This window comes from Eutrigla gurnardus (genome assembly GCF_963514095.1).
Source record: "Eutrigla gurnardus genome assembly, chromosome: 18".
In the NCBI taxonomy this organism is placed as follows: Eukaryota; Metazoa; Chordata; class Actinopteri; order Perciformes; family Triglidae; genus Eutrigla; species Eutrigla gurnardus.
The window spans coordinates 2444341-2465772 of NC_139929.1; the positions used below are offsets into that span (position 1 = coordinate 2444341).

General features: G+C 41.2%; 3 protein-coding genes across 3 annotated transcripts; 2 read left to right on the forward strand and 1 right to left on the reverse strand.

Annotated features, from left to right (window-relative positions):
* Nucleotides 1-489: 489 nt before the first annotated feature.
* Nucleotides 490-7990, forward strand: apoob (apolipoprotein O, b). Its single transcript, XM_084033391.1, has 9 exons — nucleotides 490-556; nucleotides 948-1058; nucleotides 1777-1899; nucleotides 2357-2389; nucleotides 2602-2656; nucleotides 2830-2925; nucleotides 5132-5223; nucleotides 6269-6358; nucleotides 6921-7990. Exons 1-9 carry the CDS (start codon nucleotides 539-541, stop codon nucleotides 6960-6962), a joined length of 660 nt encoding a protein of 219 aa, XP_083889517.1. The 5' UTR covers nucleotides 490-538; the 3' UTR covers nucleotides 6963-7990.
* Nucleotides 7991-9533: 1543 nt separating this feature from the next.
* On the reverse strand, nucleotides 9534-12594 carry LOC311029293 (diamine acetyltransferase 1-like). The gene is made up of 6 exons (XM_084034371.1): nucleotides 12326-12594; nucleotides 11309-11360; nucleotides 11126-11206; nucleotides 10675-10776; nucleotides 10548-10588; nucleotides 9534-10017 (listed from the first exon to the last, which is right to left on the reverse strand). The coding sequence occupies exons 1-6, from the start codon at nucleotides 12386-12388 to the stop codon at nucleotides 9841-9843; spliced, it is 516 nt and encodes a 171-aa protein (XP_083890497.1). The 5' UTR covers nucleotides 12389-12594; the 3' UTR covers nucleotides 9534-9840.
* Nucleotides 12595-13696: 1102 nt separating this feature from the next.
* acot9.1 (acyl-CoA thioesterase 9, tandem duplicate 1) lies at nucleotides 13697-21381 on the forward strand. Its single transcript, XM_084033777.1, has 16 exons — nucleotides 13697-13851; nucleotides 14741-14817; nucleotides 14931-14957; nucleotides 15590-15635; nucleotides 16099-16269; nucleotides 16387-16424; nucleotides 16511-16594; nucleotides 16701-16804; nucleotides 16964-17037; nucleotides 18865-18932; nucleotides 19030-19141; nucleotides 19237-19327; nucleotides 19936-20021; nucleotides 20099-20186; nucleotides 20274-20424; nucleotides 20917-21381. Exons 1-16 carry the CDS (start codon nucleotides 13835-13837, stop codon nucleotides 20970-20972), a joined length of 1290 nt encoding a protein of 429 aa, XP_083889903.1. The 5' UTR covers nucleotides 13697-13834; the 3' UTR covers nucleotides 20973-21381.
* The last annotated feature ends 51 nt before the right edge of the window (nucleotides 21382-21432 follow it).

The following is a 21432-nucleotide window of genomic DNA, read 5'->3' on the forward strand; positions in this document are numbered from 1 at the left end:
TCAGATTAACATATCTTATAATCTGGGTAGAAACTCTTTGGAAACGATTTGTAACTTCTTTCCAGAAATAAATGTTCATATTGGTCAACTTTCAGCTGAGTGCTTTTATATCCGTGTGCTTGTTTGTATCTGACTCTTTGACTCATTTTTGAGGTACTTGTACCTTCCATTGTACGCTACTTTATACATCCAGTTGCAAATATTGTATTATTTTTTACTCCACTGCATTGATTTGACAGCTTTAGAGTATCATATGCACTACAATAAGATTTTAATTATAATTGGTCAGGGCTTGACCCTGCACAAATGTTTAGAACAAACAATTAAACATTCAATATTGTTATTATTAGCAATTTATTTATTTATTTTATTTATGTGAATATTTAAAAAAAAATGTAGTAGATTAATTTTCGTCTTTAAACTTTTCTGATCCGTTTCTGTTTGGTTTTGAGCTGAAGTAAAACACGCATGCGTCCACTGCTGCGTCACTTCTCCGGCTTGCCGTAGAAAAGCGAAAGTCTCTCCTGGATGAGAAAATATGTCATATGTGAAGCTGGTAACTATTCTCCACGTTTATCACCTCTTAATCATATTAAACATATGTTTTATTTACGATTAGTCCGGCATGTAGTGAAGGTTAGTTTCGTAGTGTTAAATATTGAAATTATACAACGAGAATCGATCGTTGCTAAATTGGCCAACAGCTAATGTTAGCATGTTGTTAGCAGCTGGTGCTAACAGGGTCATCATGATGCCTTAACCTCTGTATTTATTTCACTTCAAAATGTGTGTTATTAAACTCATTTAAAGTCTAAATTATTAACTTAAATGTGTCCGTTGATGTCGCAGCGTCTCATTTACCGATTTATCGGCTAGTTTTAGCAGTTAGCTTTATCAGTTAGCCTTGTCAGTTAGCTGTGTAAACACTAGCGCCGTTCTGCCGCCAGGTGTCGCTGTGCGTCGCAGCTCCGGGTGTGACGGGCCTGCTGTGCGGCTCGGTGCTGGCTGCCAGTGAGGGGAAGAAGAAGAGCTCACAGCCCGCTCTGAGCATCGATGAGGTGGGTTAAAAGATACCTACTTAGGGGGAGTAGGAGAGTACTAATACCACACTGTAAATACTCCAAACATACTTCCAAACCTTACTTCAGCAAATCTATGGAATAAACAGAACTTAAAATAAAACTTTTGATATGGCAATATCAGTTCTTTTAATGCTGAATGTTTTGTATTCTAAATAAATTATCATTCTAAAATCATTAAATGATGGAGTAATATAAAGACGTTTTTCCTTTCAAGTAAACATCTTTTTTCTTAGCTCCAAAGAAACATTAATACTACTACTACTAATAAAAAACTAGTGGAGATATAATTTTTTTGAAAATTCAAGATTCTATGTTTAAATTTTAGATTTTTATTCATTTTATTACCGCAAAACCTTCAGCATCAAACTCCATATTAATGTAATAATATTATGTTGCAAGTGAAAACAAAAATAAAGTATTTAAAAAAAACCTTTCAGCATCATTCAATTCCACAAATTTGTGTTGCTAATTATCCTTCAGGTTTTATTGGTTGGAGAATTACAAAGCTTTAGCCTAGTTGGTGACACTAAATACTAAATAAAATAATACTAAACTTTACGAAATGTCACCAAGTGTGGCTGAACGGTTTTCAAAGTTTTCAAATTCATTTCTTCAGGAAAATCAATGATGGGACGTTTTGGCGAGTTGGTCTGGAAGTTGGAAATTAACCCTGTTGTTGTTGTTGTTGTTCCAGCTGCCGTCGTTGTACACCCGCCCCGAGGCCGAGCCCCGCTACGTGGAGCTGGAGGCCGGGCCGCTGGAGCAGAGCGTGGCGTCGCTGAGGAAACTGGCTGAACCGTACACAAACCGGGTTCAGGTGTGTTCACGATGATCGGAGATGCTGAGTAACAGCGGAACAGTTGTGTTTGTGCTGTGTGGAGAGGAAACCCCGTATATACCTTCCCACCGGCTGCAGGTGCAACAACAGGTGGATGTGAAGCACCTGTTGGTGCATTAAGATGCATTTTGATTTGTTTTCTTCACGAAAAGACATGATGAGACACGAGCAAGTAGTGCTGTTTTGCATTATTGTGTGGTTGTCACAGGAAGGTGTTAAAACGGTCAAATTTCAGCATGCGGTTTGGTGTGAAGGCCTCTCTGGTACAAAGACATCTGTTCTGGTTTTCATCAGATTCACACCTACAGGAAAACCTGGACTATTTAATACTGAACTCTGGAAATAAAGAAGAAATGCAGATTATTTTATGTTTTAGGTGCAAAAGATAAGATGATGTGTCAAAAAAACAGACTAATTTTTGTTTCTTTTATTGCAGCAAACGAGCCAAGCCACGATGGAGAAAGCTGAGGTTAGTGACGTGTAAAACAAGGAAAAACACTATACTATAAATACTATTATTTACTTTATTTTATGTCTAACTGGTGTTGCTGTTTGGGCTATGTCCCAATCACTAAACTGAATTCTCTGCAGTACAAAACTGCTCCTTAAAATTATATAATATAAAGATAAAAACCTGTTTATCCTTCTCTCTCTCTCTGTTTGTTGATCTTTGAACTTCAGCAATTTTACAAGTCAGTGGAGCCGACGATCAACGCCTCCGTGACGACGGTTACAGGTGAGAAAACTCACATCCCAGTTTGTCAATAAGCGGAATGCGCTCGGAGCGTAGTCACGTCAACTAGAACTCGTTTGGGGAGGCTGTTGACAGAAACCCGTCAGAACCCGAAGCACAGAAAAACATCATTCTTTGTCTGTAACCTGTAATCTTTTCCTCTTGTTGTTTTTCAGATGTGTACCGGGTCCTGAGTGACCCCCCTCCCGACCTCTACCCCAGTGTAGCCGCGGTGGGCTTCTCCGGCTTCCTGGGACTTTATTTGGCCAAAGGTAACGACTGTCACCTTTGCACTCGCACACAAACACACTAACTGACCAGCGTTGACCTCACAGTCCGCTCAGAGTCCGGTCAGACAGCAGACGGGGCGGATGCCGGTTTTATCACCTATGTGTCCGTGTTTTTGTCTGTTTTTATCCGTTTCCTATGAGAAATATACTTTTTTTTTCTTTAAATTTGGAATATATACAGCACAAGATATATACATAATTTTCTTTAAAAAAAAATTTATAATAATGAAAAATTATTAGAGAGAGAGAGAATTTTATTTATGCATATATTATTTAAAAAATAATAATAATAAAAACATCTTTATATATATAATAATAATAATAATAATTCTTTATTTATATAGCACTTTTCACAGCACAGAGTCACAAAGTGCTTCACAAAACATGATAAAACCACACAGCAAAGTGCTTCACAAAACATACTAAGACAACAGTATATACAGAGATGAAGAGCAGCCAAGAATAAAACAACGACAGTAATTAACTGCCATGCAGTTCAAAGGCCTGTTAAACAGGTAGGTTTTTAACTGCAGCCCTGAAAGCTTCAGACGACGCAGAGGCTCTCAAGTCTGCGGGAAGAGCGTTCCAGAGTCTGGGGGCCACCGAACGGAAGGCTCGGTCCCCTTTAGTTGTGAGGTTGGTTCGGGGAAGAGCGAGGAGCCCCTGGTCGGAGGACCTTAGGGACCGGCTAGTGGAGTAGGGCTGGAGGAGGTCGGAGATGGAGGCCGGGGCAGACCCATGCAGGGCATTGAAGGTGGTTACCAGTATTTTAAATTGGAATCTGAAAGCTATGGGGAGCCAATGTAGGGCGCGGAGGATAGGAGTGATATGACAGGACTTCTGTGAGCGAGTTAGCAGCCTAGCGGCAGCGTTCTGTATTAGTTGTAGACGGTCCAGAGATGATTTATTGAGGCAGGTAAACAGTGAGTTACAGTAATCGAGTCTGGATGAGATGAAAGCGTGGACGGCCAGTTCCAGTTCTGAGTGGGATACCATGGTTCTGAGTTTAGCAATATTTCTGAGATGGAAGAAGCAGGTGTGGGATAGGGTTTTCATGTGTTTATCTAGGAGCATGTTTTGGCCCCCATGTGGGGGGCCTTAACCTGTAACATATATATATATATATATATATATATATATATATATATATATATGTATATGTGTACACACACACACATACATAACATACATCCATAAACACAGAAATATAACAGAAAGACAAGAATTAAAAAATAGGGTTGAGAAGTAGTTTTAATGCAAAGACCATTTCCTCATTTAGAAGACATTAAAAACAACCTCAGCAGGGGGAGAAATGAAAGTGCTATAATTACATATTTTCCCGTCTGCCTGCTCTTTTAAGTTTTATTTCCCACGGTTAAGAGAACATGGAAACATGAAGAGAACTTTCTGGGTGTGTCTTCCTGATCTATGTGCTCGGATAACATTCCCACGCAACAAATATCACCTCAGCAATGGCTTCTGATTATTTTGTTTAACACAGTAATAAAAGAGACGAGGGGGGAGGAATATTCACGTGTTTTCTGCCACTGTTTTTATGGCAATGTTCTCCGTTTCACTTCAGTATATTTCTCACAAAAATCCATTTCTATTTAAGTCACAGTCGAGTGCGTCCGTGCATCACAAGCAGGTGTCCATCTCACTGCAAACAGCTGAATCATCACAGTTTAAAGAAATAATAATTATTATAAAACACAATTAAAGAAAAATAATAATGAGACACCTCCTTGTTTAGTCTTATATTATGCACAATTGGTTTATATATTTATGGTACAGGTTGTGAGTAATTAGTGAGGGTTTTTTGACCACACGAGGGCGCCTCATGGGGGAGATTGGACTTAAGTATTCAAAGTTATTGATCGCACTGGACATTGTTGCGTCCCCCATTGCCATGACTACAGTAGCTCGGTTGGCTTGGTCACTTGCCATCTTCCGAAAAAGGTTTCTACTTTACTCAAACAAGGATCTAACACTTGTTTCTATTTTTTCACTCTTAATTTATCGGCAGTGATATGTTGTGGTTTCTTGTAAGTCACTTTAAACAGAAGCATCTGCTAAATGCCCTAAATGTAAATGTTGGTTTGATTGAGGTCAGGACGCCACACGGCCGAGGAGATGATGATTCATGTCATGAAGGTGACGTTAACGAGGACTCGTCTCTCTCTCTCAGGCTCCCGGGTGAAGCAGCTGGTGTTTCCGGTGGGACTCATGGCGCTGAGTGCCTCCATGTTTTACCCTCAGCAGGCCGCGTCTCTACTGAAGGTTTGTGGTGTTGCTGTCGTGGCAACAGTGTTTAAAAAAAACAATATACTGAATGTGTGCTTTTTGTGTTGACTCTTGGAGAGCCCCGCTGCCTAAAACAACCAAGTAGTTTGTTGATTAATGAATTAGTTGACTGACAGAGGATTTATTGGTGACTTAACACCATAAAGTCACCGTTGGATAATAATTCTACTGTCACTTCTGCAGTTGGCGCGCTGATTCAAACATTTTAGGCTACTGAAGATATTATTCATGAAGTAAAAACACCAAACAGAAAAAGTTAGAAGACCTGTCAATCAGCAGGTAAGCCCCGCCCCCTAAAGCATCCCCTGCTTTCTGGTCTGGTGGACTCTAAATGCACCATAATGCACTAAATGATCCTTCTACGAAAGTTTTATCTTTTTTTTTTCTCCATACAAATTTTGATTGTAATTGAGATGAAGTATTGTTAGAACTTAAGAGAGTAAAATGAATACATAATCAGGAAAGAGCTCACTTACACAAACCAGTGTAGAACACAAAATAAATAAATACAAATGAAATGAGTTAATAAATACAAATTCTACGAGAGTTATTTAAACACTCATGAACTGCAGCTTACCTCATCAAAGATCAAAAACCCCCAAAAAAGCTCTCAGGCGTCCTGATGTGTTTTGATCCGCGACTCGTTTCCCGTCAGGAAAAGGGTCGCGCTTTTCCTGACGGGAAGTCCTGGCTGTGAATGTGATTTCCACTGATGTCTGGCTCACACACACACACACACACACACACACGCACACGCACACGCACACACACACACACACACACACACACACGCACGCACGCACGCACGCACGCACACACACACACACACACACACACACACACACACACACACACACACACACACAGACACAGATTACATCTGCTGTTAGTTTCTTTCTCATAGGATTGTTTCCCCTGTGTGTGTGTGTGTGTGTGTGTGTGTGTGTGTGTGTGTGTGTGTGTGTGTGTGTGTGTGTGTGTGTGTGTGTGTGTGTGTTGTGTGTGTGTGTGTGTCCACCAGGGGAGTCGGGATTCGGCGTACACCTGGGCTCAGCAGGGCCGCGTCACCATGGAAACGCTTTGGAAAGAGCCTCCGTTTGGCAAGAAGAAGGTGAATCTCAGACGTGAATCACGTGTTTAAAGTCGTATCGTTGCTGTGTCGATGTTCGTGGGATAACGTGGTTGTTTGGAAGTGTGTGTGAGGTTTTGTTTCTTACGAGTTTACAGAACCCGAGTTGGGCTGTAAAAACAATAAATACCGGGTTACGTGGACGCTACGTTAGAGAGTTGTTCTCAGCTTTATCTTGCTGTCAGACGGGGAACTGAAGCCATGATCTACGCCATTCAACGTCATTTTATTCCAATTTATTCCATTTTATTTTGTTATCAAAATTGGAGTTCATTCTATTCATATCATCAACATGCTTATGCAACATATATACGTAATTTATACATCATTATTTTTAATGTAGGGGTATATAATTATTATTTATTTTTTTACATTTATTTATTTATTTTAAAAGTAAAATACAATTATATATTATTACAAATACACACACATAAAAACAGTCATTTTACTCCACAGAACACGTTCCTCAAATGAGGCGTTCAGTTTCCCGACAGAAAGGTCTGTTTATGGTTTTCTGACATCTTCTTTGTTTTGTTGGTTTTAGAAGAAAGAGCCAACGGAGAGCAAAGACACGACTGACAGCTGAGACGGGGAGAGGCCACGCCCCCATAACCTTCACCTCTAGTAACACACACACCCGTACCACTCCTGTAGAGGCATTAACACACACACACACACACACACACACCCGTCAGGAGACATTCCTGAACACGATCAGCTTCGTTTCTGTCCATATTGTTGTTATTCTCCTTCCTCTTCCTCCTCCTGAGTCGAGTATCTTTTTGACATTTCCTCGTTGCTTTCTTTGTTGAAGCAGCAACAACAAAACTTCACACGGAGACGCTGTTTAACTCGTTTAGTAGGTTAACCTGTTGATAAGATCATTAATTCAAGCTTCCATAAATGTGAGTCAACAGAATATCTTTGTCACCTTATTTCATTTTTCATTATTTTATTATTTTATTTATTTATGGATCAAGCGATTAATCAAAAAAACTAATCAACAAATGACTAATAATGAAGAGAATAGACTACTGAGGATATTGATGTTTTTAGTCGGAAGCAGAATATTTAAAAACAAACCGTTAGTGGAACGATGCAGATCTAAAATGAGCATTTTCTATTATTTGTGTTACAGATCTAGAGGATTGTTTCATATTTACTGTGACAACATGAGTTTTTCCCAAAATGTGGACCTGTTCCTTTAAGCCTTTTGTCTGCTTTATGAAGTGTTGTTTTTTTTGTTTTAAATCAGCGTCAGTATACGAGAGCTGTGATGCATTTCTAAAGGAAATGTGAATTCACCCGTCACTGTTAGTCTGATAACGCTAGAATAATACAGTAAAGGGCCAAATGATATGTATGAAGTAATCTCTGTTACCTAATATATATATATATACGTATAAACACTGTACGAGGTTTTGTCTTAATGCGATAAAGTTGTTAAAGCTGATCCAATGATTTATTGATTGAACGTCGGTGTAACATATCCATATGCAGAGAGAAGTATAAATAAATAAATAAATAGGTCATAATGTTTATAGTTAAATTCATGAACTACGTAAATAATTATTATAATGATGAAGAAATAATAAAGTTGATTATTTAAACACACTTTTGTGGTTGTCTTCGGATCGGTTACTATTTAATAAAGCTGATACTTTAAGTTTGAATTATTCATTATTAGATTGTTGCAGCAAAACAAGATAAATTATTATTAGAAGCTGTAGAAACATAAGAAGGAACACCTGAGGGCCTCAGACGTCATGGAGCCTCCAGGCCCTCTGGAGCCTCCGAGCCCTCGTGGAGCCTCCGGAACCGTTGGAGCCTTCGAGCTCTCTGGAGCCTCCGAGCCCTCGTGGAGCCTCCAGGCCCTCTGGAGCCTCCGGAACCGTTGGAGCCTTCGAGCTCTCTGGAGCCTCGGAGCCCTCGTGGAGCCTCCGGACCCCTCGTGGAGCCTCCGAGCCCTCGTGGAGCCTCCGGACCCCTCGTGGAGCCTCCGAGCCCTCGTGGAGCCTCCGGACCCCTCGTGGAGCCTCCGGGCCCTCGTGGAGCCTCCGAGCTCTCTGGAGCCTCGGAGCCGCGTCGTCGTTCAGACTGGTGATCATGTGTGCAGAGAGGTCACGTCCCGTTGTAGACGCTCGCAGCACTTCCTTGCACGACGTCACAGAAAGCCCACTGTTGGATCTCCAGACACATGAACGCTCTCTGAAGAGTCTCCAGTGTCTCCCTGCTGAGGATTTTAACCACATTTGATTTATTTTTGGAGGTGTTGAAGAACCGAGGATATGATGCAACTCTCCTCTGCTGTGTGAAGCTTTTCTTTAAAAAAAAAAAACACCTGAATGCTGATTATTGATGCTGATTGAGACGGAATAATTAACTGCCGCGTCAGCTGTTTCTGACCTGAGTCAGCAAGAAAACGTTATTTAGGTCAAAGGGAAGCATCTGGAAAACAGCCGACCAGATACCTCGAACACGAGATGAAAGGGGAAGAAGGAAACTGTGACGACCAACGTTCCTCAAATCCTCTTCAATGCTTCGAGTGTAGATTCACTCAGTCTGCATGTGATCGGCCGCCAAAGCAGCATGAAGTATCTCAGTGAGGAACACGTTCAGGACAAACACAATGTTTGTCTTCTGCTGATAACGGGATTAACCATCCTGTTAATTCGCTGCATATTTTCTTTTTTCCCCCAGTTTGTGAGCTAAAAGTGATCAGACTTTCAGTTCTTAATTTTGTTTTCAGCCTCTGTGAGTTGATGGTTGTTTTTTACTATAGTAAGTATAGAATTATGCTTAAATCACATGCGATTGAAAGCTCTGGAATAACCACTTAATGGGTCTTTGGCTCATTATCTTGTCAAATGAACTCTGAAAGTATACTTTTAAGCCAAAATGGACGATATTCTACAACCGTTGAAGACTATGTGGTCTGATCAAAAGCTCCAGAGCCGCCACTAAAGGCAACTTGACGTGAGATTGCTTTGCCAACATGCAACGATATCGGCGATGTGGAAACATGCAGACCCTGAACAGATCTAATCACAGGCAAACAAAACCAATTTAGTCCAACAATCAATCACTCGAATCAAACCATTAAGATTTAGACGACGTCGTTAACGTGTAGCACCAAGAACGAGGCCACCATGACCAGTGTGATTTAATTATTTTATTGCAAACTGATGTCGCATGACACCAAGAAAGAAAGACGAAAGGCGTCACAAGCTCGTGAACTACACATGAAAACTTATTTATTAACACAATTCCCCTTTTTTTAAAAAGCTGAACCCTCGTCCCGAACGCTGGAGAGGCTGAGCGATTCCCGGAGTGGGCTGCAGAAATGCCGCCACCTCGCCCCTCCCCTTCCTCGCACGTGACTGGGAGGTCAAAGTGGCGACAACATCGGATTCATTGAACATGACTCGTCAGAAACTGCAGCCCCGGCCCTCGCGTCTCCTCCATCACTCCTCGGCTGGAGTGCCCATCTTGACGAGGCTGTTCTTGTCAAACCTGAACAGCCTCCAGCCCTCCTCCTGAGAGAGGTCCTCGGCGCCGCGGCGCTTGTAGAACTGGATGGACGGCTCGTTGTTCTCCGCCACCACGAACAGCATGCCGGTGCAGCGCGTCTTCATCGCCAGCTAGAAGACAGAACACAGTCGACGTTTCAGCTCCATAAACCTCTTAGTTGCCAGGTCACGATAACTTTAGCCTTCAAAGAGCTCCACGTGTCCGGCTAATAAAAGTTCTGTTAAAGAATGCAACACAAACTGTACAAATGAGGGTCGTTGCTCTGCTTAAATAAGGTCTTTTGAAAGCTTCAATGAAAAAAAAAAGTGGAAAGATGGAGATTGTTCTCGTTTCACCGAGTGTTCTTTGATTCAAATCTTTGCCAAAAACAAAGAGTCCTTTAAGCGACCTCTTTCATTGCAGATGATTTACAGTTCTGATCAAACCAATTATCTGCTTTTAAGTCACTAAGATGAAAATCCAAAAATGGAAGAAAAAAAAGATTTCTCTGTTGAACTGAAGGAGAGTCTGTGAACTCTTATTTATCTTATTTTGCACTTTCATATTTTATGTTCAATTCATTAAAAAGTGTCTGTATTTAACCCCTAATGGTACAACTATGATCATGAATACGTGCTGTGGTTTCCATAAACGTACTCACATCACTGAGGTGACGCAGGAGCTCCGAACCGAGGCCCAGCCCTGGACGGAGAAGAGAGAGAGACATCGTTAATGAAGAAGCAGATAATTAATTGGACTGAACTAGACTAATGTTTAATTGCGTTTACCTCTGTACTCCTCCATCACGTAGAACTCCTCCAGGTAGAGCTGTTTGCCAACCCAGGGGTCGTACGTGAAGTAGTACATGGTGAAACCCACTACCTTCGGATCTGCAGACACACGGAGATGAAATGGTTGAGTTTCTGTTTCGTATATATATTATTATACATACATAGTGCTCAAGTAAGCCCCAACAGGCCTCAGCTATGATGACAAGAAAATGACTTCAGGAAAAACAGGAAGCACCGTGCTGACAGTCGCCCGAGGACACTTGACAATATGAGAGCAGAGCGTCTGCCAAGACTCACAGCTGTAAGTGTCGATGACATCATCGAGTAGCCCTGGTCGAACCCAATGAGCCACTGGATAATTAACGGCTTACGGGGTGACTTGAGGCGATAGCTGAGAGTTGTTTGTTTCTAAAAAAGAAGGCGGTGTGGTTGTGGTGCCTCTCCTTACCGTCACTGCTGTTCTCTCCTTGGATTTCAGCGATAATGCAATGGTAAAACGGGGTGTCACCAAATCCATCCTCGAGGAGTTCTGCAAGGAAATCCAAACATTGAGCACGAGAAGAAGAATACTAACAATAAATGTATGTTAATGGATGGAGTTTAATAAAAAATATATATATATTAAAGTCACCTTTTTCAGTCAGTGTCACCTGATGCTCCATCTCTTCGTACTTTGCCAACTCCTGGGACAAGAAAGAGAACAGTTGCTTGTTTTAAACGATAAATAATGTAATTTTTTAATCTGTATCTGGCCGAGTCTCCCTCGAAAATCGGATTTAAATCTCAAGGGACTTCCTGGTCAAACAAACTGGGACATTCACAAGTCAAAAAGAAAATATTTGTTTTCCTTCTCCTTTGAACTCTACTTTCTTGTCCTCATCTCACTGCAACACCTGAATAAGGATGATTAAAAGGCCCATTATGTTGTCATGAAGCATTAATTCACTGTACACTAGTTATGGATGCTATGTTGGTGGATATGTTGGCCTGGCCTATGTTATTAAGTGCTTTACAAAACATGATTTATCAAGAGTATGTCATGGATTATCCTCTCCAGCCTCTGAAATATGAAAACGACCTACTTTTCTACAGTTTGTATAATTGTAAATTTAATATAATAGGCTTTTTGAACTGGGTCAGACAAAACAACGCATTGAAATGAGACATATTGGGTTCTTTCTTCTTTAAGATGTTCGTTTTTGTGTGTACACATGCGTATTAGCAGCTCCCACAGTTGTTATTCGTGTCAGTGTTATAACACGTAAGCGGTGGCAACCTTGATAACGACATAAGCTGGAAGGTAAGACGGTCCATATTTGGTCAACAGACCGTCAAACCGGAAGTCAGTCGCCTGTAAACAAAAGGCACCGCCGCTAATCTCCCCCCTCGGATATCCACCGGACATTTTTTATTTTTTTCCGCCGCCGGCAACTTTGTCATCACAATGCGATGTGAATCATCGTGTTTACGTCCGTCGGCCGAATTTAAATGTCGTCATTTACTTGTTACAATAGAGTTCAAGGCTAACTAAAGGTTTAGCCAAATAGCCAGTGGCTAGTTAGCTAGCTAGTTGTTTACCGGGTCGGTTATACCGAAAAATATCATTTAATCGGCCACGTTTATGTGTTCTGGTCTGGGAGGGGCTTACCTTAACTAGTCGTAATATATCAGACACGTCCCTGGGTTCAGCTTTTCGTAATTTGTAGTCCATTTTCTTCTTTTACTCTTTTTTCCTCTCGTTAGAAGTCCTCTGTATGTGAAGTGAAAGATGAGTTGTTTCTTCATTCGCTTCAGAGTGGCCTTTTCCCCGCAGTCAGCCTCTGGTCCGGACGCGTTAGTCGAGACAAGATCATCCAGTAAAGTGTCACCCTCGGGTGGGTCGCTGCCGTTCAACTGCGCTCCCTTTGTTTACATCGCGCCTTTTATAACCCGCTCGCGCTGCGACGCGGTTGGTCGGTTTCTCCAGCGCTCTCCGATTTCTGACGAATCAGCGGGCGGACATATAAGGAATCAGCCCCCTGGCCTTTTTTTTAGCCAATCGGGGCCACGAAGCATGCTCACGTGATGCGTCTGTTTTTATTCTGTCATAGATCTTTTGTTTTTGATGGCAGAGCAAGAAAAGGTGGTCAAAGGAGGAAGTAAGGAAGTACAAATAACTCGCTACTGTACTTGCGTAGTATTTGCAGGTATCTGTACTTCACTTGAGTATGTATTTTTCTGACAACTTTTTACTTTGACTCCCTATATTTTAAAACACATATGTGTACTTTTAAATTTTCAAATCAGGCTGGTGGACCATACACAATCATCATACATGCAATAAATAGTATGGAAAGGGACCATTCTGCACAAATAAACTGCTTGAGTCCGACTTTGAATGCAGGACTTTTACTTGTAAGTATTTCTACACTGTGGTGTAACTACTAGTTTTTAAAAGTACTTCTTCCACCACGGCCTACAGAGGCTAAAAGTACAAACAACTTGTACTCAAGTAGAAGTACAGATACTGGTGCTCAAAAAGACGGTGGTAAAAGTAGAAGTACTGATTCAATGTGTTTAACCAAGTCAAAGTGGAAAAGTACAGGCTCGTTAATGTACTCAAAGTACACACTGAAGGACGAAAGTTGTTCTCAAAGTATAAAGTATCCCTATGGAGGACCTCTCACGACGGTCCGGCGAGTGGACCGACCGGGTCCGGTCGGTTCGGCGCGTTCGGTCGGCCATTAAAACATACTACCGGGTTTCTAACGACACAAAGCTTCGTGCAAATGGGTGAAGTATCCCTTTAAATTGACTACGTTGCACCGTGGAAATGGTCAAAATGTTTTAGCAAAACCTCAGAAAAGTATTTTTCTTTTATTTATATAATAATAGAATACAACAACATATATTTCAAGCCATTTTTAATACACATTTTGACCCATTTTAAAGTAAATCTGAGGATGTAATACATGCCAGGTAGGGAGAGGTGCCTGACACTCTGCCAGAGGGTCTTTGAACGTAGCTTCCTGCGTCATCCCCTAGTGGGCGGGGCCGAACGCATACACGGAAGTCGTTCCTGTGGCGGTTTCTGACCGCAGCACACCGAAGAAGAAGAAGAAGAAGTACGCGATTGCTCTCCCTTTTCTCCAAACGCGCCCGGCTTCGTTGGGACACCATGATGCTCTCACAGAGGTCAGTGGGATTTAAAAGCGCGTCTCAACGTTTCGGAGTCGGCGCTGCCGCCGCCGGAAATGAGCTAATCACAGTTAGCCGTTAGCATATTTATTCACATAAACACCAGCCCCGGGTAAATGATGTGTGTGTGTGTGTTGCGCTGTGTTATAAGTTAATAAAAGATATTAGCTTCACCTGTGGGGAGGTAACCAGGCCTCACAAGGGTGGAGCTTATCTGTATACATAAAGGGCGTGTCCACGTCACAAACAGCACAGTATATCACCATGGAGACGAGTACTTTTCCAATACCCTATTGTAGCGGGTCAAACCAACTCTTATAAGCTGGGGGGCAATGAATCAACTCCATCATGACTTGAGTATGTCCATGTTATGCAGCTTTTTCCCTTCTCCCCCATGACATCCCATCACCCCCTCCCTGTCCAGTGAAAGCCACGTATCTCCGGAGGTGTTGACAAAATCCTGCTTTATTCAGCTAAATAAACTTAATTTAAACACACAAAAACTAAAATAAAATATATGACAGAAGATATGAATAATGTAGAAGGGATGGGAGTAAATAAGTGTATACTTCTTCCCACTCCTTTTTGGTAAAATATATATATATTATTATTATTACCATTTGAGACTGTACATCGATGTTTTCCTCTTTAATATCAGGAGTGAAAGTCTTTAAAAGTGTAAATGCAGTTATCAGATATTATTGTATTAAGTGTGTGAGTCTGTCTGTCTGATCAGCTGTTCACAGCAGGCTTAAAGGCAGCTCAGATGACCGTTATTATTAGAATAGGATGTGTGGATGTAACGGGACTCCTCGGCTTTAATGGTGTCTCTGGGTTTTGTTTGTTGTCATGTTGCCTGGTCGTCTTGTCCCCGGGTGGCCTGCAGGTTTCTGCTGCTGCGGTCGGCTGCCTCCATGACGACCCGGTCCATGAACCAGGGCAGGGCGCCGGACATGGCTGAAGGTAGGACAGCCACCACCATGCTTCCTGTTTCACTTGATCGACCCCCCGAGAAATGAGAAAGGCCCGTGAAATCCTCATCCTGCACCACTGTAATCAAGTTTGTTTCTCCACAGGAAACCCACTTTTACACGTGTCTAACGGTGTGTGTTGGTAAACCAAGTTGAATCATATCTTAATGATCTCAAGCTACCTTTTCTCCTCTAATTCACTGTGATTGCATGTTAATTCCCTTCCTGCATGGCGACTGAGCCAACAGCCCAGAAAAGCACAACCTTGTTTTTTTCACGACACTTTTGTCAGGTCTGGATCTTACGTCGCTGAGCTGATCCTCCCTCTGTTAACCCTCTTCCTCCTTCTGTGGAGCTTCAGTGTTTCATCCACACACGATGGTCGTCTCTGTTTTAGCTGCTTCTCTCCTCTGTCTTCTTCCATACTGTCTCACAGTTCGGGCCTCAGCAAACTACAGCGTTCATTACCGATCACTCGGTTTTATTTAAATGTGATCGCTAAAGAGCTATGACATTTGGGGAATAAGTGGTGCACTTTATTAGAGCACATAATCAGAATCAACAGAAGATATTTTGTCACTGAACCTGGTTCCCCTGAAGGCTCCAGCTGTAAAAACTAAAGTGTAACAGCTTCAGAGACAGTATGAAGCTTATGGATGGCCTTGAACTCTTTGGTGCTTTTCCTGCAGTACACACTCTGATACACACACACACACACACACACACACACACTGGAGATCTAATTGTTTCTTTGTGTCTTTCAGTACGAAACCGGCTGAGAGATATCGTGGGAGCTTCCACGAACTGGAGGTACCAAGAAAACGGGATATTTTATCATATTTGTTTTGGCTGTTCATCAAAGTCGGTTTTGTGTCTTATAACTAACTACGGGTGTTGTTGTTTTATATAAATATACTTTATTTTAGATTGTAATACTAGTATCGGTAAGAAGAATGATAATACTCATACTTTACTAACATGATCCCTCAAATTCCCCAAAATTTGTGAGAATATAACTTAGAAATGATAAAAAATATATAATAAAAAAAATTATATTTAATAATATAGAAATAGAAGATTGTAGATTGTTGTATCTCACTTCATTGACACGTGAAAATAAATAAAATAAATGGACATTTGTCTGTCCTAAATACAGGGAATGTAAGTGTGTCTTTTAAGATTCCTATAAATAAAAAATAAAAAAATAAAACAAGTACAGCAAACGTCAATAAATTGAAAAATACTTTAATGCAAACATCTTTAATATGTGCAGCGACCACCAGCAGGCCATGTCGGAGCGAGTGTCGCTGTCGTCCATGTTGGCCAAGTCTCAGAACGACCTGCCGGCCAAGAGGATGAAGGACAGCTACCTGGAGGTCCACCTGCCACTGGGCTCCCAACCCCAGCTACGAGAGAAGTACCTGACCTTCCACGAAACCGTCAGGTAACACAGACACACACACACACACACACACACACACACACACACACACACACACACACACACACACACACACACCGAATAACTCACCTCCCCCCTCACTCTTGCGTCTCTTTTCAGGTTCGGGAGAATCCTGGAGGACCTGGACAGTTTAGCAGGTGTTTCTATAACGCACATTCACGTCCACCGTAACTGGTCGTAGTTATTAATAATCATAATAATAATACATCTTTGTGCTTCTCAGTTCTCATCTCTTACTCTCACACGTATAATGAGGAGATGAAGAGGTCTCCCCTGTCCATCGTCACCGCCCTGGTGGATAAGATCGGTAAGACAAGTGGGAAGGTCACCCACATGCTTGTTTTGAACGCACCCTTACACGTTTGGGGTTGTAGATATCACGTTGAAGATTTCATGTTTTTTTTGTTGGACAGACATGAGGCAGCACACCATCTACCCCGACTGCGACATCAAGTTCACGGGTCATGTGACTTGGGTGGGGAAGACCTCCATCGAAGCCAAGATGCACATGTCACAGGTCAATAATGTGTTTTAGTTTATTTTGGGGTGGGGGAAGTAAAAGAAATGCATAAGAACAATATTTTTAAAAATCAGGTAATGTGCTGGTGGGATTAAAGAAAGGTCTATGATTAATAAATGAAGAAGAAAAATCTCTCCCTTCTTTCTCTTCTTTCAGTATCGCGGCGGAGCTTATTCACCGGTTCTGGATGCAACGTTTGTCATGGTGGCCCGGGACCCAGAGAACAAGAGGTAGGACTGTTACCGTTCAAATCTGAGCACATTCAGAAACGACCGAGAGACAATATGGACCAAGATAGAACAAGACTCTGTTAAGGGCGCTTCCTTATCAGTACTCCCATTTATGGATATAAAGTCAGTCAATAAAATTAAAATAAAGAATGAATGGATAAAACACACTCTGAAAGTCTGGACAATAGTAAAAAAAATGCTCAGTGGACCAGTGTCAATTTCAAGAGCCATGTTGATAGTAGGAAATATAGAATTCCCACCTTCCCTGTGGGATAGCGGGTTTAGAAGGTGGGCCGACAAAGGTCTCCGTACAATTAATCAACTTTTCAGAGGAACAGAATTTAAATCATTTTCTCAACTTCAAGAACAATTTGACCTCCCATCGAAGGATATATACAGATACCTTCAGATAAGACATTATGTTACAAACCATAAGGAAAAGGAAATGGTTAGTAAAAACCCAAATGAAATAGAAGAATACTTTATTAGTGTTTTAGAGAAACACTTTCCAACAAAAAAACACTTATCTAATATTTATAAAAGGTTAGCAACGAGCGCTTTACAAAACACGGAGTACATTAAAGAAAAATGGGAATTGGAAATGAATGTTATAATTGAAGATCCTACATGGGAGAACATATGAGCAGGCTGCCATAAGGGAATTAATAGTCAATTATGGAAAGAGTTTGACTGGAAGGTAAAGATAAGATTTTTTAATACTCCTCTTGTTATCTCTTCATATGTGAAAAACTCTAATTTGGCACTATGTTGGCGAAAATGTGGAAATATTGGTGACACCACACACATCTTCTGGGACTGTCCAGTACTGCAAGGATTCTGGGGTGATATTAAAAAGGAAATCGATACTATCCTGGATATAGATGTTACTCTAGAACCAACGTTATTTTTGCTGGGAGCTATACCCAAAGATATATACAATGCAGACCAACGATATGCACTGAGGATTCTCTTACTGGTAGCGAAGAAAATGATTACAGTGAACTGGAAAGAGGTAAAAACCACCAACTATAGGTCAATGGACCCAGAGACTGAAAAATGTATATATGATGGAGCGAATGACAGCTACTCTCCAGCTCACAATGGACACTTTCATGCAAAGATGGACTTGTTTTTCAAGATACCTGGGTGTATAATAATGGGAATATGCGACGGAGTAATTTTGGGAGTTCCTCTTTGGAGAACCATGCTCAGCTACTATCTATAGATATCTGCTTTCTTACCTATTAATGTCAGGGTTGTTACTAATGTTTATATCATGACTATGTATATTTTACCATTTACATTACCTTTCATTCTCTTGTACAGTCTAACATGCATTTTCAAAGTCATATGTCAGGATATGTTTTGTAAAATGGTTAAAATGTCTAAATAAAAAGTTAAAATAAATAAATAAATAAATAAATCTGAGCACATTTAATGTATAAACATGATATTTAATAGTTTAGTTGCTTGAGCTGGAGTTCATTTTTGAACTAGTAACAAATAATTATATTCAATTCTGGTTTAATCTGCTGATTATTTGCCCCAATAATCGATTGTTTGGTTTGTAAACCTCGACATCTTTACAAATACAGCTTTTTAATATTATTACATCTGGAACCAGCAAATGTATTTACTATATAGTATAATAGTTGGTTATTGATAAGAAAACATCCCCTTAGTTTATACATGAACTAAAGCAGTCAGATACAAGAAAAAACACACAAGCGAAGTACAAGTACCTCAGAATTGTACTTCATTCCGTTGTACTTTGTGATATTGACGCCTCTGTTCCCGTTTTTGTTTCCGTCTTCGTCTTTATTTCAGGGCAGCTTATGTAAATCCGCTGGTGCCAGAAGGTCCAGAGGAGGAGAAGCTTTTCCAGGACGGAGAAGGTGAGAGTTCCTGCCGTGACCTCGGTGGGGATTCCATGATTCTGTACTTTTTTATCACGCCAACCTTTTGTTTGTTTGTCTGTTTTTATTTTTCCAGCTAATAAATCCCGTCGTGTGGATCTGAGCACTGCGTCGCTGCTGAAGGTGGCGCCGGCCGACGAGGAGAGGAAGATCGTACACAGTCTGTTCCTCAACACGCTGGACACAAAGTACGACAAAGTACATTTTTAATATACACATATTATATGCATATATCTTGCTCTTTAATGTCTGTGTTTCTCTTTTGTGTCTTCTTCTCCAACAGGACGGTCAGTTTCCGCAGCAGATTTCTGCCTCCGAACTCGGTATGGATGGAAGACGCCAAACTGAAAGGACTGGAGATCTGCCACCCTCAGGTAAACATAGGGTTCCTATGGGTGCTTGGATTCAGAATAAAGTGCTTGAAATGTGTGTTGTATGTGATGACATCTATGATAGAACAGAGAAAAGAAGATCTCCATATTTGAGGGACTGAAAACAGCATTTTGTGACATTTCTTTATGAAAAAGGACTTTTGATGATGAACAGATGATGAAAATAGTTGGTGATTATATTTCTGTGGATCTGTTAGTGGAATTAGTTTTCCTTTCATTTGTGGTCCTTCTGTAAAAAGCTGTCTCCAAACATCATGTTGGTTGTTTAGAGGACAATAACATCTCATTTAATGTGATGAACAAGTGACATAATAAGTAGACTGAATACTGACCATTGGATTGATACAAATATGGAGTTTACCACAGCTGGAAGGGGCTGGAAAAGCATGGAAATGCACCTGGAAATGCTTGGAAAGTGCTTGAATTTGACTTAGAGAAGGTGGAGGACCCCTGGTACCTGCAACTAACATCTGGACTAAAACTTCTTGATTGTGTCTCATAGAATACTATATTATTATGTTTTCCCTTTGAATGTGTTTGGTTTTGGTTGTCAGCCACATTTACACCGGAGAATGTTTTATATTTACCAGGAGAGGAACATCTTCAACAGGATATTTGGAGGTTTTCTGATGAGGAAAGCCTACGAGCTGGGCTGGGCCAACGCCTGCTCCTTCGGGTGAGCGCTTGTTGAGAGAAGCTGACAGGACGCCGTGTTTGCAGCGCGCCGCATGCTAACGTGTTTGTGTGCCACAGAGGGTGTCGACCCAGTCTGGTGGCCGTCGATGACATCCTGTTCCAGAAGCCCGTGGAGATCGGCTCGCTGCTGCTGCTCTCCTCACAGGTCGGACTGTTTGAGGCGTTCTGAAGGGTGCGTGTGTGTTTCTCAGTGAGTCACCACACAGCTTACATATATGTGTGTGTGTTTCAGGTGTGTTACACGCAGGGGAATTACATCCAGGTCAGAGTTCACAGCGAGGTGTTTGACGCGTTGACCCGCCAGCACAACACCACCAACGTTTTCCACTTCACCTTCAAGTCCGACCGCGACGTCCCCAGCATCATCCCGAAGTCATACGGAGGTGAGAGCACACACACACACACACACACACACACGCACACAGAGAGAGAGAGAGAGAGAGAATATGTATACTTCTACTCTCCTCAGCAGAGATTAATAAGTAAAATAATATGTTCTACTCACTTAACAGATTCAGATTCAATAATACTAAAATGAATCCACTAAGAATGAATGATGTATTATTGATGAACACGTGAATGCATCATTGACTACTACATTAATATAATGTTTATGATTGTGAAGTGCACTTTTGATACTTTGAGTATATTTAGATGCGAATGCAGGACTTTTACTTGGAACGTTTCTACTTTTACTGGGCTAAAAGATCTGAGTTCTTCTTCCATCGCTGGGCTTCTCACTGACAAACTTAACTATCTACAAATAATGATTAATTCCCTTCGGCTACGATGAAGTCCTGGATACAATGGGGCTGTTACTCTCAGGAAACCGACACTGATTGATGCAACGTTTCTTTCTTTGTTCTGTGTGACAGAGTCGATGCTGTATCTGGACGGGAAGAGACACTTTAATCAGACTGTGGAGTCCTGAATGCAGCCCGTCTGCAGCTGAGAACCATGAATGCACTTCATACAGTACACATCCTGTTAACCTTGCATGTCCTGAATGGAGATTCCTCTTACTTACATGGTCTGCTGGTTTACATTTCCACTACAGAGGCTGCTTTGTTTTCCGAAATTCATCTTGTAACTTGCAGGTGACTCGTTTCTCAGCGTTTACAGCTTCTCGACAGTCAAACGAAGCCAAAGTTTCCTCGTCCAAACCTCATATATATTCCTTCATAGTGTGTTTAATTTTTATATTGCACTGTTGCTTATATACGCACACACATGTTACTGCTTTATGTTGAATGGGAAGCTTTGTTCTGAACGTGTCAGGAGGGCGACATTTTTCTGGCCTTAAGTTACTCATGCAATAAATGAATTCTTATTTTTCTCGACTGCAGAATCCTCCTTGTGTCTTTGCTTTCATTGTGATTGATACAAGTGAT